At 41.5% G+C, this 15,437-nt stretch overlaps 1 protein-coding gene across 1 annotated transcript in view; it reads left to right on the forward strand.

Moving 5' to 3' along the window:
• Positions 1-12,913, forward strand: part of LOC144475132 (LIM/homeobox protein Lhx9) — a 24,929-nt gene extending 12,016 nt beyond the window's left edge. The window contains exons 2-4 of the mRNA XM_078190712.1: positions 6-151; positions 10,551-10,724; positions 12,673-12,913. Of these exons, the coding sequence (XP_078046838.1) occupies positions 6-151; positions 10,551-10,724; positions 12,673-12,913 (561 nt within the window). The remainder of the gene's footprint in view (positions 1-5; positions 152-10,550; positions 10,725-12,672) is intronic.
• Positions 12,914-15,437: the final 2,524 nt, after the last annotated feature.

Consider the following 15,437-nt stretch of genomic DNA (forward strand, 5'->3'; position numbering starts at 1 on the left):
GGGAGATAGCGGAGCGATGGTACCTAAGGGCGGCGGATCGCGCGTGGCATTGCGGCTGTTTGCGCTGCTGCCATTGCCGGGTCCCTTTGGCCGCCGAGCTGACGTGCTTCGCCAGGGACGGCAACATCTACTGCAAAGAGGATTATTATAGGTTAGTGCCGCCCGTGAGTAGTCGTAAGAGGATTACGGGGAACGTTGCCTAGGGGTTCGCCCGGAAACCGGGCTGTCCCTTAGTCACGTCGAAATCTGAGGCAACGTTACCACTCCGAGGATCACCGCTTTCCTTCGGACTGTTAACCGACTATCCCTTTGACCGGCCAATCGAAGTCGAGGGTCGGCAATAGGGTGTCCGCGGCCCGGGAACAATATCTGGTCACTTCTGCAAATATTCTGTTGCCAAACTCGCGACTGGTCGCATCGCCAATGGCTGGATTGTTCTCAAGGAATTTTAATTCGCGACGGCTTTTGCGAGGATTTCTAAATTTGAGTTATTTTGGATGAATTCGCAGATTCAAGATATAATGTTATATTTATTATTGTTGTACAATGATGACTGACAGTTATAATAATATAATTATAATTGTAGTATTTGTAATCGTATAATTATAATTATAGCGTCTGTCAGCATATAATCATAATTATAGCATTTGTAAGCATATAATTATAATTATAATATTTGCAGGCATATAATTACAGCATCTGCATTCATATAATTATAATTAGTATATTTATAATCATAATTACAACTGCGATATTTGTAATTATATAATTATATTTATATTACTTGTAATTATATAATTATATTTATATTATATGTAATTATATAATTATATTTATATTATATGTAATTATATAATTATAGCCATAATATTTGTAATTATATAATTATAGCCATAATATTTGTAATTATACGATTATAATTATATTTGTATTTATATCTTTCATTTATTTGCTCGAATGAAAATACAGCAATAGTGTCGGAGTTGTATATACAAATATTACACAGAGTCGAAATCGACACCGCGAAAATTCTCAAGGGTTAAAATCACCTTGGATATCAGAGCCTAAATGGTTATTCTAAAGTCATATATCCGAATAGAGAATATCTTTCATTAAACAGTTCTTTCACTCGCGATAATTCCGATACCCGTCTCGGCATCACGATTAATCGAAAAGTCACGCGAATCGCGATCGCGAGTGAATTAAAGAATCGACGGATCAATTTCGTAGATTATTCCGATTAAAAACGTACGATAACCCGCGCTGTGCTCCCGCGCCGATCGGAGCCCGTCTTTTTTTTCCAATTTTCGTTCGACAGCATCGTTTAACGAACGAATTTTCGCGTGCGTAATAAATTTGATTAAAAAGCGAATCGACGCAAACAATGGATAACAATAAAACATCGGCGGGGGGAGGAGGAGGGATGATTACACCGTGTGTACTCGTATATCCGGCCACCGGCAAAACTAAATACCGAAACGCAACAATCAAATTTATAGAAACCTCGACGGAGTTCACAAAAGCTGATGGAAATAATTGATACCGGTTAAAAACTGATTGACAACCCACCCCCTGGCGAGTTCGCTGTAAAAGAAAAAACAAAAAAAGAAAATATATATATATATATAAAAGCGTTGTTTTTGCTGCAGTTGTTACGCGAGCATACTCCCACCAATTAAAGTATAAAAATCTTGAAACACTAAAATTGCCGGAAATTGTAAATTTCTTAATCCTTGACTGGATTATTATCACATTATTATATAAAATAAAAATGACTGAAATTGTTGCAAATTAGGGTTACGTATTATCTGTTATTTTCAACTGGATTTAAAAGGGAAACTTTAATTTTCCTAATGTTTATTGCAATTAATAGAGACAATATTTATTTTGTATATAAAGGTACGTAGTTAATCAATAATTAGACAGCGAATTTTATGCAAATGCATGAAAAATCAGGAAACGTAAAAACGTGAAAGCATTCGAGGAAATTAGAAAAATTAACCCAAAAGAAAAGAAAAATTTAAAAATTAACCCAAATATGGGTGACACTAATTTTTGACCAATCTTGAAAATTCATTTTTATTGTAATATATTTGAATCAATTGAATTTGACTAGAATGTTTGACTCGAATGCGAAAGAGTTCGAATACCACCCCTTATAATAAACATTAACTTTCTAGCTTCGCTTTAATTAATTAAATTGATTTAACTGTGTGAGTATTTTAGTTGTCGATTGTCGGGAGTCAACGTGTTAAAATTAGTTCAACCAGTTTTTATTTTGCATAAAAATCGTTAACAACTATTCTCAACGTTCCATTATGCAATCACATTTTTCTATTAAAATTCCAAGACGTTGGATAACAAACAATATCCCACCGGTCCTCAAAAACTAAACGGTGTCCCAAAATTCACGCAAGATTTGAATTTTGCGCCATTTGTGCGGTAAAGTGTTGCCAACCAAAAAAAAAAAATACAGAATGACAGCTGACAGTTCAGGTTTATTAAAGATGGAGCGCTACACAAAAGACCAACGCATTTTTATTGTCGAGCAATATTTTGCAAATAATGATAAATCTGTGTTTTCTATCAAAATTACTTCTCGCGCGAATTTTGGGACACCCTTTATTTATCCGCCTGTAATTGGCAGTCGCCGGCATCCGCCGGGGACCACCGAAATAGTCCGTAACGCGACGGAACCGTTTCCACGGGGCGCGAAATTAATAGGCTGGATCATCTAGATCGCAATCGTCGCGTCCGGCGGGATCGTAGAGAGACGCCCACGCGAGGATGCCTTCCCGCCGGTCCCCCGGATTCGATCCGGCCCGATCGATGCCCCGGGGTCTTCCCCCTTAACGAAACCCCGGGGGCGAGAGGAACAAGACGAAAAACGAACGTGTCACCCGGTGGCGTATTACTGGAAATCGTGACCGCGTGTTTTTATCGGGCCGAGTATATCACACGGAGCGTGGAATTCCAGGTCCGCCGGATCCGGCTACCTAGGCAGGCACCTCTCCCCCGACCCGGGTCTGCCCGCGCCCGCGCGCGCGCGCGCGTTTGGCCATTAGTAGACATTTTGTGTGGTCCACGGGACGAAGTTTTGAGCGGGGCGGACGCTCCTATGCAAATTCGCGGATACCCCAATAAATACTGAAACGGGAAGGGAACCCGGCCCGGGAACCGGGAACCGGTGAATCCTTGCATTAATTCCGCTCGTCATTCCGGTAATTCGACGTATAATGGCCGCGGTCACCGGTCAGCCTCGCTTTGTTTCGCGCGCGCTCGCGTTTAAGAAGCCCTGGGAAACGGAGAAAAAGCTCGCCGAGGCGAGCTATCTGATTCCGTCGCGGAAAGTACGTGGTCGTCGAAGAAGAAGTTGTGTGATTCAGAAAAATGTCACCGGTGGAAAGAGCAGCTCGAGGCAGAGATACCACTGCAGATACTGTACTACCACCGCTCGGTTTATTAAAACTTTCGAAGATTCAGCTTTGACGGGATATAAAAGATTCATAAGACGCGCGCTTCAAGTATATCGTCCGCGATATACGAGGTGCACGGGGCCTCTCCTTTTTAAAGAACAATCCGCTTATGGGATATAATGGCTTGAATATATATATATACCTTGAGACTGTTATTCTTTCTTTTTGTTTTTGTTTTTTGTTTTTTTTAAAGGCATCGTTTCGGCGGCGGTAGCAATTATTTTGGCAGATGTCCGCGCGCCTCGATGGACTTCTTCTTCTTCCTCGCGATGCCCTATCTTCCGGCTTCTTCGTTTTCTTCCTTTTTACAGCAATTTGATCGATGCCTTCTGCACGCTTATTCCTTCGCGATAGAGTTTCTTCGCGGTGCGTCGATGAACCGGATGAATTTAATGATTCGCTGGATTCTGTCGAGGGTGCAAGCTCCCGGCGTAATGCCCGCGTTTAGGGTTGCGCCGAGGGAACCGTGATGGATTTATTTCTTGATAAACTCAGTTTTTTGGGTAGGAGGCGACCTTTTTTAATTTTTAATTTATCGTGTGGTTTTGTAGAAATTTATGGGAGAGACTTTAATAGACGATTATATAGAAAAGTTTATAGAAAATTGGCGAAATTTACAGGCGATTGGAATATAAAGGAAAAGATAGCGAAAATATTAAAATAAACTGAAATTGTTCTTACGTTAATTGAGGCTTGTTAACCCTTTATAGATCCGTGTAAATTTCAGGTCGCGTGCTAATGTATAATATATATTTTATCAGATAATTTTATAGTATTCTCACAAGATGTCTTTTCACCTATACGTTTTAATTATACAAGATTTTTGAGAGAATTAATAAGAATATTGATGACTTGACAGTATCGTCGGCCTGAAATATCAAAGTAAAAGCTTTGCGAATTGTCTGCAGATAGATATTTGAAAAAAAAGATGCGACTCGTAAAGGGTTAAAATTATTTTAGAGGGAGGTAAATTCGTGACGCGATTGATGCGGACAATTTTTATTTCGTATAAGGAATCATAAGATTAATAAGAGTTATAAGAATTATAATGTTATTATTATAAAAGTTATAATGTTATTATAGTAAGAGTTATAAGAGTCATAAGATTAATAAAAGTTATAAGAGTCATAGCATTAATAAAAGTTATAATAGTCATAAGATTAATAATATTAATAATGTCATTAATATTTTAATAATAATATTAACAAGATTAATAATAACATAAGTCATAGATCGCGAATTTTTATGACAAGTAAAAATTGTCCACATCAATTACAAGAGCTAGAAATTAAATAAAGAATTAATTTATCTCCCGATACTTTCATTCGAAAGAAAATGAGACAGCGACGTTCCAAAATTCTTTTAACGTCTCCATATTAATTACTTCAAAAAATCCTTATACTTATAAACAATTTATCCTTCAAACACCCACCCGAAATAATATTGCAGCCGCGAAGCACAATAATTATAGAAAAGTCTTCGATCTTTGCGTCGAAGAAGTTTCACTCGCTGCGCGAAAAATCAGTAAAAATGATTCGCACTCTAGTGAAATATAAAACAAAATTGTTCAGATCCAGTCAAACTGTTCACGCGTCATTTTGTCGCTGTTGCTTGTCCAAGGAGCGCGGCGTTCCGCTCCCGGATTAAGATATTAAAACGCGAAGTCCCCGATGAATGAAATGAATTAAGCGACACGCGCCCGAGTGGGTGGGTCCGGATAAATTACACGGCGAGGACGTTGTTGTCGCGTGTTTCTTTTCTCTTTCCTTTTTGGCTCGTGGAAACGGTGTGTTCTCTCGTTGAAATTCAGAGCACAGTTAACAGGAACGGCCGAGAGACGGAGGAGCACGCGTTGCATAATTCCCCGGGAGTCCTCAAAAGCGTGAGAACCCGTTCCCGTCTCTTTCCCGTTCACGTCGCCCTCCTTTCTCTCCCTCTCTCTCTCTTTCCTCTCTCTCTCTCTCTCTCTCTCTCTCTCTCTCTCGGTCGCGTTAAGCGGATTGAAATTGTTAAATTGACGAGCTTCGACCGGGCAACGTTAAATATTCAATCCCGCGTATGAATTATTCACTTCGAAAAATATTACCGGCTGCCGGTGAATAAACGTGACCGAGCCGCCCTCCGCGCGGCGGCGGCTGCGCGACAGCCTCGCGCGAATTAATTAACGAAAAACGAAAAACCGGGTGCTGCGTCAGCGAAGATTAAGAAATGTTTGCGCACGGTCCATGGGGCCGGCGGTGTCTGCTGCCGTTTGCGGATGGGTCTGTTGGATCATCTTGCTTGAGGGTTAACGTATTTTAATTTTGTATGGATAAAGTTAACTAAAATCTAAGAGGGGGGGGGGGAGTTACAACATTCTTAGTGATAATGTAAACTGGTTTTTGAATTTTTCTGGTTCAGTGCTAGATGTTATATAAATATTTTTAGGTCTATTTCTTTATTCAGGGATATTAATATGTAAATTATACGAAGTTTCAATAAATCTAGTCTCGGCATTGTTATGAATTATTATATATTAATCGCGTTTAGAACAAGGTACTTCTTGTAGTAATGAAAAATAGCAAACCCGTTTTAACTGTTTAGATCGAGCGCCATGTAATGGCAACGAGGTTAGGATTATATCGATGTAAATCACTTCTTCAAGATTAACATAACCTTAAATTAAGCTAATTCTACTTTGGGATAATTCTAAATTAATCTAACTCTACAATGACGTAACTCTAAAGTAACTTAGCTTTATATTGACATAACTTTAGATTACTTTAAGTCTACATTGCTATAACTTCGAGTTAACTTAACTCTGCATTAACATAACTTTAAACTAACTTAGTTCTATATTAACGTAACTATAAATTAACTTAAATCTACAATAACATAATTCTAGAATTGACTCAAATCTACATATACATAACTTTAAACTGACTTAACTCTATATTCACATAACTCTAAATTAATTTGTGTTTACATTAACATAACTCTACATTACTTTAACTCTACATTAGTATAACTCTAAATTACCTTAATTCTAGATTAGTATAACTCTAAATTAATTTGACTCTACATTAACATAACTCCAAATTACTTTAATTCTATATTAATATAACTCTAAATTAACTTAATTCTAAACTAACTTAACTCTAAATTAATTTGAGTTTACGTCAACATAACTCTAAATTACTTTAACTCTACATTAGCATAAGTCTAAATTACCTTAACTCTAAATTACTTTAATTCTATATTAAGAAAACTCTGAATTACTTTAATTCTATATTAACAAAACTCTAAATTACTTTAATTCTATATTAATATAACTCTAAATTAACTTAACTTTAAACATAACTCTACATTCACATAATTCTAAACTAACTTAACCCTAAATCAACTTAACTTTGCATTAGCTCAATTAAATTGCTTTAATAACAAATCTGTTCAGCAAATAATACAAATTTCAATAACCAATGATCCTGCTCGTTTTTCACGGCGAAGATGACACGATTTACGGCCTACGTGACTCCACCCTCCCCCCCATCAACCGTGGACACGGCTTAACATTACACTCCTCTCGTTATTCCTCCGATGGTAAAAAATATCGGGTTCCAGCCACGTCGGGCTGTAATCGTCGCCTAATCAACGCCACGTTCCGGGCTTCGCCGAAACGATATAATTAAAGGGCGCGAAGGGAATGAGGGTTAAGTCCATCGCAAGGACATACCGCGTTTAACGTGTCGTTACGGCCGGGAAAATTGAAAGGTTCTCTCTTTTCCGACGGATTAGAGATACGCTAACGACTAGAGCACGCTTTGCTTGCTTCATCCACTTGGAACTATTCAAATATAACGCCGTAAACATTTTTAACGCTTTATATGAAATAATTAAATTGAAGGATCAGTGATTAACACAGTAACGAAACGTGTAATAGTTTTTGGAATATTAATATAGTTTCTTTGCTGTTAAAATATTCGTGTGATGTCAATTGGATATTGATTGATTGTTTACTGTAATTAAATCTATGCGCAACAAATAAATTTTTATGAACTGTATAGGTATAGTAAACTGTATAGTCTGTATAAACTGTATAGGTTAGGGACACTTTACCCTTCATAGTTAGGTATACTTTACACTGCTGTAACATTGCGAAAAAAAATCGCAGCCACTCCTAATATTTTTTAAATAAAAGAGGAAGGATCGAACTTTATTCTACTGCAAACAGCTTCTCCTAAAAATTATTAACAAAGTTTCTGCATTCTTTCAAACTCGGCAATCTTTAATGTGACAAACATGGCTTCGCATTTATATAATCGCAGCACTGTAACTTATATCGATCTTAAAATTGATAAACTACGTCTTGAAATAAAAATTCCGAAATCATCATCCTAAATGATACTTCGCGGAGCCATCGTCGTTCGAATTCTGCTATTTTTTTTCTATTTGCTCCCTCGTTCTACAAGTTTCCTCGCAACTCGCTGCAATTTTTACGCGGCAGCGCACGTTTGACCAGCAGCGTCGTCTCGAGTGGCCCATAGAGCATGGGGTCCCCCCCTCCCCCTCCACGCTAGAGACATAGAATTCCAAGGGAGGGTGTGCAGCACACGTAGGACCGGTATTCCTCGAGGCTGGAACGGGGCTGGCGCAGTTCGTTAGAGGAGAATACCGAAGCCGCGCGCGGTGCTCCCATGCAATATGCAACGATCCATATCCAGGCCAACCCCTTTGTCTCTATTTGGTTTTCGCGCGCTTCGGAAACTGTAACGCCGGCTTGATCGTCGACGGCCGATATCGGAGGCCCGCGAGGGACGACCGTGCCACTCCTCCCCCCGCCTCCCCCCGCCTCCGCCCTTCCTTATCCGGGGCTCCCCGCGCGCCCACGCTCGGCCAGGGTTATGGTGTGTATCGGTGGAAGAAAAAACGCGACGGTGGCGGCCGTTCGGGGGGAGGGGGAGGGAGGGAGAGCCGGCATTGTTCTCCGATTTTGGTCCGAGCGGACGGTCACGAACAACGGGGAGGTCACGTGCGCGCGAGAAACGGGGAATAGCCACCGGGGGCCCCCGCCGGGGGGATCGATGAATTCGAGCGACGATCGGGATCGTTGATTTTGTAATTAGGGGATTCTACGAAGAACGCGTGATCGGGTTAGCAGCCGCCTTGAAGGAACCCGGAACGACGCGAACGCGGCTGCGGCCTGAACCCCGAGCGAGGCGGGTTCAGCCCGTGGCTGCGCCCCTCCGGTTTAACCGGGGAATTGAAACGATTTGATTGGTGGTTAGATACCGGGACGACGTGCCGGCTATGGTATACCATTGTCGAGGTATCCGACGTTTTCTGCGGAGCACGGTGTCTAAGAGTGTAAGAAGTCTAAGAAAGGGGCTTGAAATTTTCGTCGTCGCGGATTGCGTCGTCTTCGCCGTTGGAGAACGCTTCGGGAACTCGCGCGACGATTGGACAGTGGATACGTTTGCGAGAGATATGAATTGATGGGAAATGGGGCAATGAGTACGGTTCGTGATCTTAAGGACTGGATTAAACTACTTTCTGCCGAATTGATTAATAGAGGAAAGATGTTTGATTCGATTTTTGTTTGCTGCGATTAAAGCAGACGATTTTTATTTTACTGAAAAAGATTGCGGAATACAAGTTAGGTAAAAACATTTTGTGTAGTTTGAATATAAATTAGGTAGAAATATATTGTGCATATTGAATATAAATTAGATAAAACTATACTGTGTATATTGGATATAAATTAGATAAAAATATACTGTGTATATTGAATATAAATTAGATAAAAATATATTGTGCATATTAAATATAAATTAGCTAAAACTGTACTGTGTATACTGAATATAAATTAGATAAAAATATATCGTGCATATTTATCGTAAAAATAATAATATAATCGTAAGAAATTGACGATAATGTAACAATCTCATTAAATTCATTCAACTATGCATTTAAGAGGTTTGCATTTGATCTATTCATCTTTTCCATAAATGCATAAAACCTGTACTTTAATGACAATATACTTTGCCTTTGAGACCCTTAAATACGATTAATTTATACTATTTTATAACAGTAACAAAATTGGATTAATTGAAAGTTCTACAATTTTTATTATAATATTTGCTGGAGTAAAGAAATTCGTATAAAAATTAATCTTTATAGCATCAGGAATGATAAAAAAGAAATTCTTTTGATCCACGTCTAACAAAAAGAAGTTGGTAAATTCGATAAAAATCCACGTATTGAAAAACATGTAACATTTGCAAAACTAATAGCAAGATTTTGATAATAATAATTACATAACCAGGCATTTTAGGATTTCGCAGAGAAATTGTTTTAAATAGATGACAAAGTTAAAAAGAATTCGTACTTTTAACCCTTTGCACTCGAGCGGCGACTGTGCAGCGCCATTGGAAATAAGCTACGTCACAAATGTTTCTGTTATCATTAAAAATGCAAATGTTTTACAGGACAATAAGCTCAACGTCACGTGCTTAATATGAAATAAATCCTGTCAAATTGAAATAGAAAATATACACGAAAATGCATGTCCAAAGAAATATCAAGAAATATCACAGCTTTGAATTAAAAATAGCTTCTAGTGCAAGGATTAACCCTTCGCACTCGAAGCCATTTTATCTAAAAATATGGAACAATTCTCCTGGCTCATACTATTTCTATTCTGTAAAATAAAGTGCACTTTTACACCTGCTAAATTGATTCTCGCGATTTGTAGCAACAATTTCGCTACTAAACAATGTTTTCAAATCCCAACTTCATTATTATCAAAATTATTCTCGAACGCAACAGAGTAATTTCAGTGGTGCCTCAGAGTCACCATTCGAGTGCAAAGGGTTAAAAATGATATAGTATGATAATACACACATATTATTGCACACATTCTTTCACGTATGTACTAAATCCAAAGAACAGTTTTCTGGTATAAAACAAGTATATCTTGTCAACGAATGAGACAAACAGGAGCCATCTACTTAAGGATCGTAGGATCCGTTCCGCCGTGCAGGACATTCCAGGAGCGGATCGGAGCGTCGCGTTACCCCACGCCTCCTCTTTTCGCAGGTTGTTCGCCGTCTCGAGGTGTTCGCGTTGCCGAGCGGGTATCTCGGCGTCGGAGCTGGTGATGCGGGCCAGGGACCTGGTGTACCACGTCGCCTGCTTCACGTGCGCCTCCTGCGGCACCCCGTTGAACAAAGGCGATCATTTCGGGCAGAGGGACGGCCTGGTTTACTGTAGGTGAGAAACACGAGCCGGAATTACCATCCTCCAAAAGGCCGTCTCTTTGTTATCAACGAGTTTGATGACGAGAGAGTGACAGTGTACACGGGTCGCGATCCCCGCGTACCCGTTTCGTCGCGCGCGTGCAAACACACAAAAACACACGCACACACACGCAGACACACACCATATGCCGCGCTTATTATCTTTTCTCGTTCGCGCGCCGCGATAATGATAGCCCCTCGGGGCGCGGGTGAATCCGGTCTTTAGAATTCTGAGAAAGCCGGGGCTCGGCGGGACGTTACCGAGTGGCGCGCGTACCTCGCAAAGGAAAAGACGTCGTCGTCGTCGCCGTCGTCGTCGTCGTCGCGGTGCCGATTCCCGCTACGGCCGGATCGATGGGATCGGCGTGCCGCACCGGCTCCCTCTTATCACCACGGACGCCGCCGCGTACGTTTATTAATCCACGTGCAGGACGGATCTTGATGGGGGACGCGCCGCCGGACAAATAAGGGACGTACAAATGGCACCGGTTAATTCCGTGACGCCGGGGATATCTGTCCGGCGGATACATTGTCGAACGGGGCCTCGCGCTCCGTATCGGCCCGCCGGATAGAGGTATCAAACTATAAACCGGCGAGGAATACTACTGCGCCGCTTCTCTTTGCCGGCGATTAGCTTTCTTGACCGCGCGAATGGATCTGGTCCAATTACTGCTGCTCAAACAGATTACTAGAATACCCCCGCCGGCTTGTCGCGACCACTGCCTCGAGGATCTGGAAAGGGAATCGGGCGAGACGCGCGATACACGGTGAACACGGAGTGTTCTTTAGAGTATACCTTTAAAAACAGTACTTTGCGCGATGGTACAACTTGTACGACGCTTATCGTATACTCGTCTTCATGTATACGGATTTCTATTACTTGTGTCACGTCATGTTCGTTTGTTGTAATAATTCTCGGTCTTGTTTGGATTCTTTCTTTGAGCAAAGATGAATTGATACAAATTTATTATTATCATCGTTATTAACGCTGGATTTACTAGTGTTTTAGTTTAGAATTATTCAGATTGAAAAGATATATTTATCGATTATTTATTCGCGTTAATTACGGCAAATGTTGCGATAATCATCTTTCAAAATTTTGTCTTTCTTCTTCTTGGTTTTACTCGCCAAGTGATGCTATATAAAATGTCCTACTTGTTTAACAAAGTCTTCGATAACAAAGGAGTTTATTATCAGTATATATTAGTTAATAGATTATTATCAGAACGACTCTGTGGAGTTACCGGCAACCCCATCAACTAAATACATAAATTCGACTAAATACTGAAACATTGAGGTTTTTCATATTTTTCTAACCGGTACATCATATTTCACATTCTGAAAACGATAAACAATATTTCAGTTACTGAGATTACATTATGAATTATTCCCAAGCCCGCGAGTCGCGTATGTAAAAAAATGGAAAGGGGTCTAGGATTAAATATTGGTCACAACAGAATAGAATTTAATTTCGATTTAAAAGAATGAATTAATTAGAACTTTGTCGATTATAGTAATTTCGAATATAAAAGACTATATTTATTACAACTATATGATTGTTTAAATATTGACAACAAGAGAATAGAATTCCAATTTAAGGAAGCTTCGAGTCATGAAAGTATCAAGTTTCGGCTATCTATAGTGATGTATAAAGTAGCAAGAATTGATTAGCGAGGATACGGAGAATCGCCTTTCTTCGGCCACCGTGGATCAGGTTAGATCGTAGGGCGTAGATCGCAGAGGTCCGGCCCGATCCGTCGATCCGCTCGAGCGGAAACCGTGCCCCGGCCGTTTAGTCTGTCTCCTCTCGCCCGCGAGAGAGAGCCGCGTCCGCTCGTTCATCGAACTCGGAGGATAACGCAGGGTCGCCACTGAAATACTCGACAGCAAGGTTCACGAATGACGAGCTGGTCGGTCCCAAGACCTCACTATGAGTTGCTCTGCTGCGCGGGGGATTACGGGAGCGCAGCCGGAAGCATCGAGGACCTCGGCTCGCCGGGGGTGTCGCCGGTCCCGGCGTACTACAGCGCCGCGGAGCAGAGCCCGATCACCTCGTCCGGCACCGTGCAGAAGGGCAGGCCCAGGAAGAGGAAGCTGTCGGAAGTGACCGGGTCCGAGCTACCCGTCACCATGCGGCTCGCTGCCGGGGCACTCGGTGAGTAATCTCTGAACTTCTTAATTGCGACCTTCTTTTGCGATCTTCTTGCCGCCATTCCTCCACCGTCCCTTATCATACGGCTCCTCCTCTCTCCTCCTCTCTCTCTCTCTCTCTATCTATCTCTCTCTCTCTCTCTCTATCTCTATCTCTCTCTCTCTCTCCGCCCCGCGGAATGCTCGACATCAGATTCCCCGCTATGTTTTATCCGTTCCGTGGATCGTGGGCGACTCGGCTCGCATTTTTCCCCCTTTAATCAACCCGGCCGAGGTGTTCGAACCTTGTTCCATTGATTCGAGAGACGGTTTTTGTTCGCTCGACCCGGCTCGTCCACGTTTCTTGCGTTCAACGGGAAAATTAATAAGTCGCCGATGCCATATACATACTCTGTGCCCGGGGTTCGTTGATTTTATCAGGTTCACGGATGGATAATTCATAGCGATGTTCGAGATTTATTTGTTAGAATTATGAAGCGAACTTTTCATTCGCTTTGATTGATGGTACTTTGACTGTAAAAGAACAGTTTCACCGAGAAAATGACACTTGGATTTACACGTCTCTTTAATATTCTTCTCTTAAGGGAATTCAAAATATTCTCTTTATAAATTAACAATAAATTCTCGTCTTTTAATTTTCTTATCTAAGCGACAGAGGTTTTGTAAGAAAATCTGCAAAAGGCACTTTTCGAAGTTTTATTATTGTGCTCAGATAAAGAATTAAGAAACGAGAGTTCTTAATTTTTTGTGTCATTTTAAGTAATAACAAACTTATGAAAAGAGCACTTCGGCTATTGTCTAGTAGACCCTGTGTCATCTAAAAAAATTCGAGTACAATTCTAAAATCTCAAGTCAAATCAAAAAGCTTTAATCCAGTTCAAAAAGCTTTAATTCAGTTCAAAAAGAATTATTACCCTTAAAAGGTGTACAAACACATTTTTAAACCCATGTACATCATTCAGAAATTCGTTCGCGGTTAATTACGCATAATTTCAACGCAACAACTCCGCATAAAAAGGTCCACGACCAAAGGTTTAAGCGCCGGCGAGCTTCTTATCGAATCGGCGCGTCCGCAATACTTCACCGAAACACGAAGACGTTTCTTTTGTTGTTTCCCCGGGGCCACGTGTTGTTCCGGGCGTTTCGGCGCGGCCGGCTGAAATCGAGGCCAATTTAAAGGGGCCGTCGAGGTTATTTATTCGGCTCTCGAAAAGGAAAACGGTTCGCCCGGTGCGTCCATCCGGCGAACAAAGATCGCCGGGGCGTCGCGACGCGCAGCCGCGTGTCCGAGGATCAATTAGACAGCCGGAAGGCGAAACGCTGAAGAATTCCAGCCGTGTGCGTCGCCGAGAGCGAAAGAACGAAAGAGCGAGAAAGAGAGTTGAAGAGAGAGAAAGAGAGTTTAAGAGAGAGAGAGAGAGGCTAACGAGGCGAGTCGCGAACAATCTCCGCGCGATATTCGCGGGTCGCGATCCTCGAAAGCTCCGGCAAATGTTTGCACACCGAAGGAACCCCGGCCATTATTCTCATTGCTCGGCAAATAATGCAACTCCCTCGGCTAACCTGTTCGATTCGAGGGTTGCCGAGAGGAGCCCCGCGTGCGCGAGCGAGCGAGACGGGAACACCAGTCCGATTCAAGGGCCAGAAAGGGAGGGAACGCGCTCGCGAAGAGAGAACGCGGCGGAAAGAAAGAGAGATCGCGGAGAGAGCACCACGTGTTCCCATGGTTTTAATACCGATGTTTGAAAGCACACCCCCGTTTACCATCCGGCCCAATTATCCCTCCGGCAACCCCTTCCACGCCGCCCTTGTTTCACCACTGCCAATTACACGTATTTGCGTCCTCGAACCGCGAGACCCGAGACTGGATTCTTGTGAATTCTTTATTGTCCCGACTGTACGACGGCCGGAACAAAGTGGACCAGCTGCGTTTCTCACCCTTCCCTCTCCCTTTTTACTCTTTCTGCGAAGACAGTTTTCCCTTTTCTCGCTCCCTCTCTCTCTCTCTCTTCTTCTCCCTTTTTCTATTCTTTCGTCAGAGATATCAGTTTTTCCATTTCTTTCTCTTACTGTCTTTCTTTCTGCACCTTTTTTTAAAGACATCGGTTTTCCATTTTCGCGCTCCCTCTCTCTCTTTTCTCTCTCTTCCTACTCTTTTTTCAGAGATATCAGTTTTTCTAATTCTTTCTTTTATTGTCTCTCTTTCTGGGTTTTCTCTAACGACATCAATTTACCCTTCTGTTTCTCTCGCTCTAGTTTTCTCTCTTTTCCTACTCTTTCTTCAAAGACATCAGTTTTCCCTTTTCTCACTCTCTCTGTCTTCTTTTCTCTCTTTCTCCAGAGACATCAATTTTTCCATTTCTTTCTCTTACTGTCTCTCTTTCTGGTTTTTCTCTATAGACATCAATTTTCCATTTTTCTCGTTCTTTCTGTCTCCTTTTCTCTCTTTCTCTACTCTTACTACAAGGACATCAGTTTTTCCATCTCTTTCTCTCACTGTCTCTCTTTTTACTCTTCCTCCAAAGCCACCAGTCTT

This window comes from Augochlora pura, chromosome 9 (assembly GCF_028453695.1).
Source record: "Augochlora pura isolate Apur16 chromosome 9, APUR_v2.2.1, whole genome shotgun sequence".
NCBI classification, from domain to species: domain Eukaryota; kingdom Metazoa; phylum Arthropoda; class Insecta; order Hymenoptera; family Halictidae; genus Augochlora; species Augochlora pura.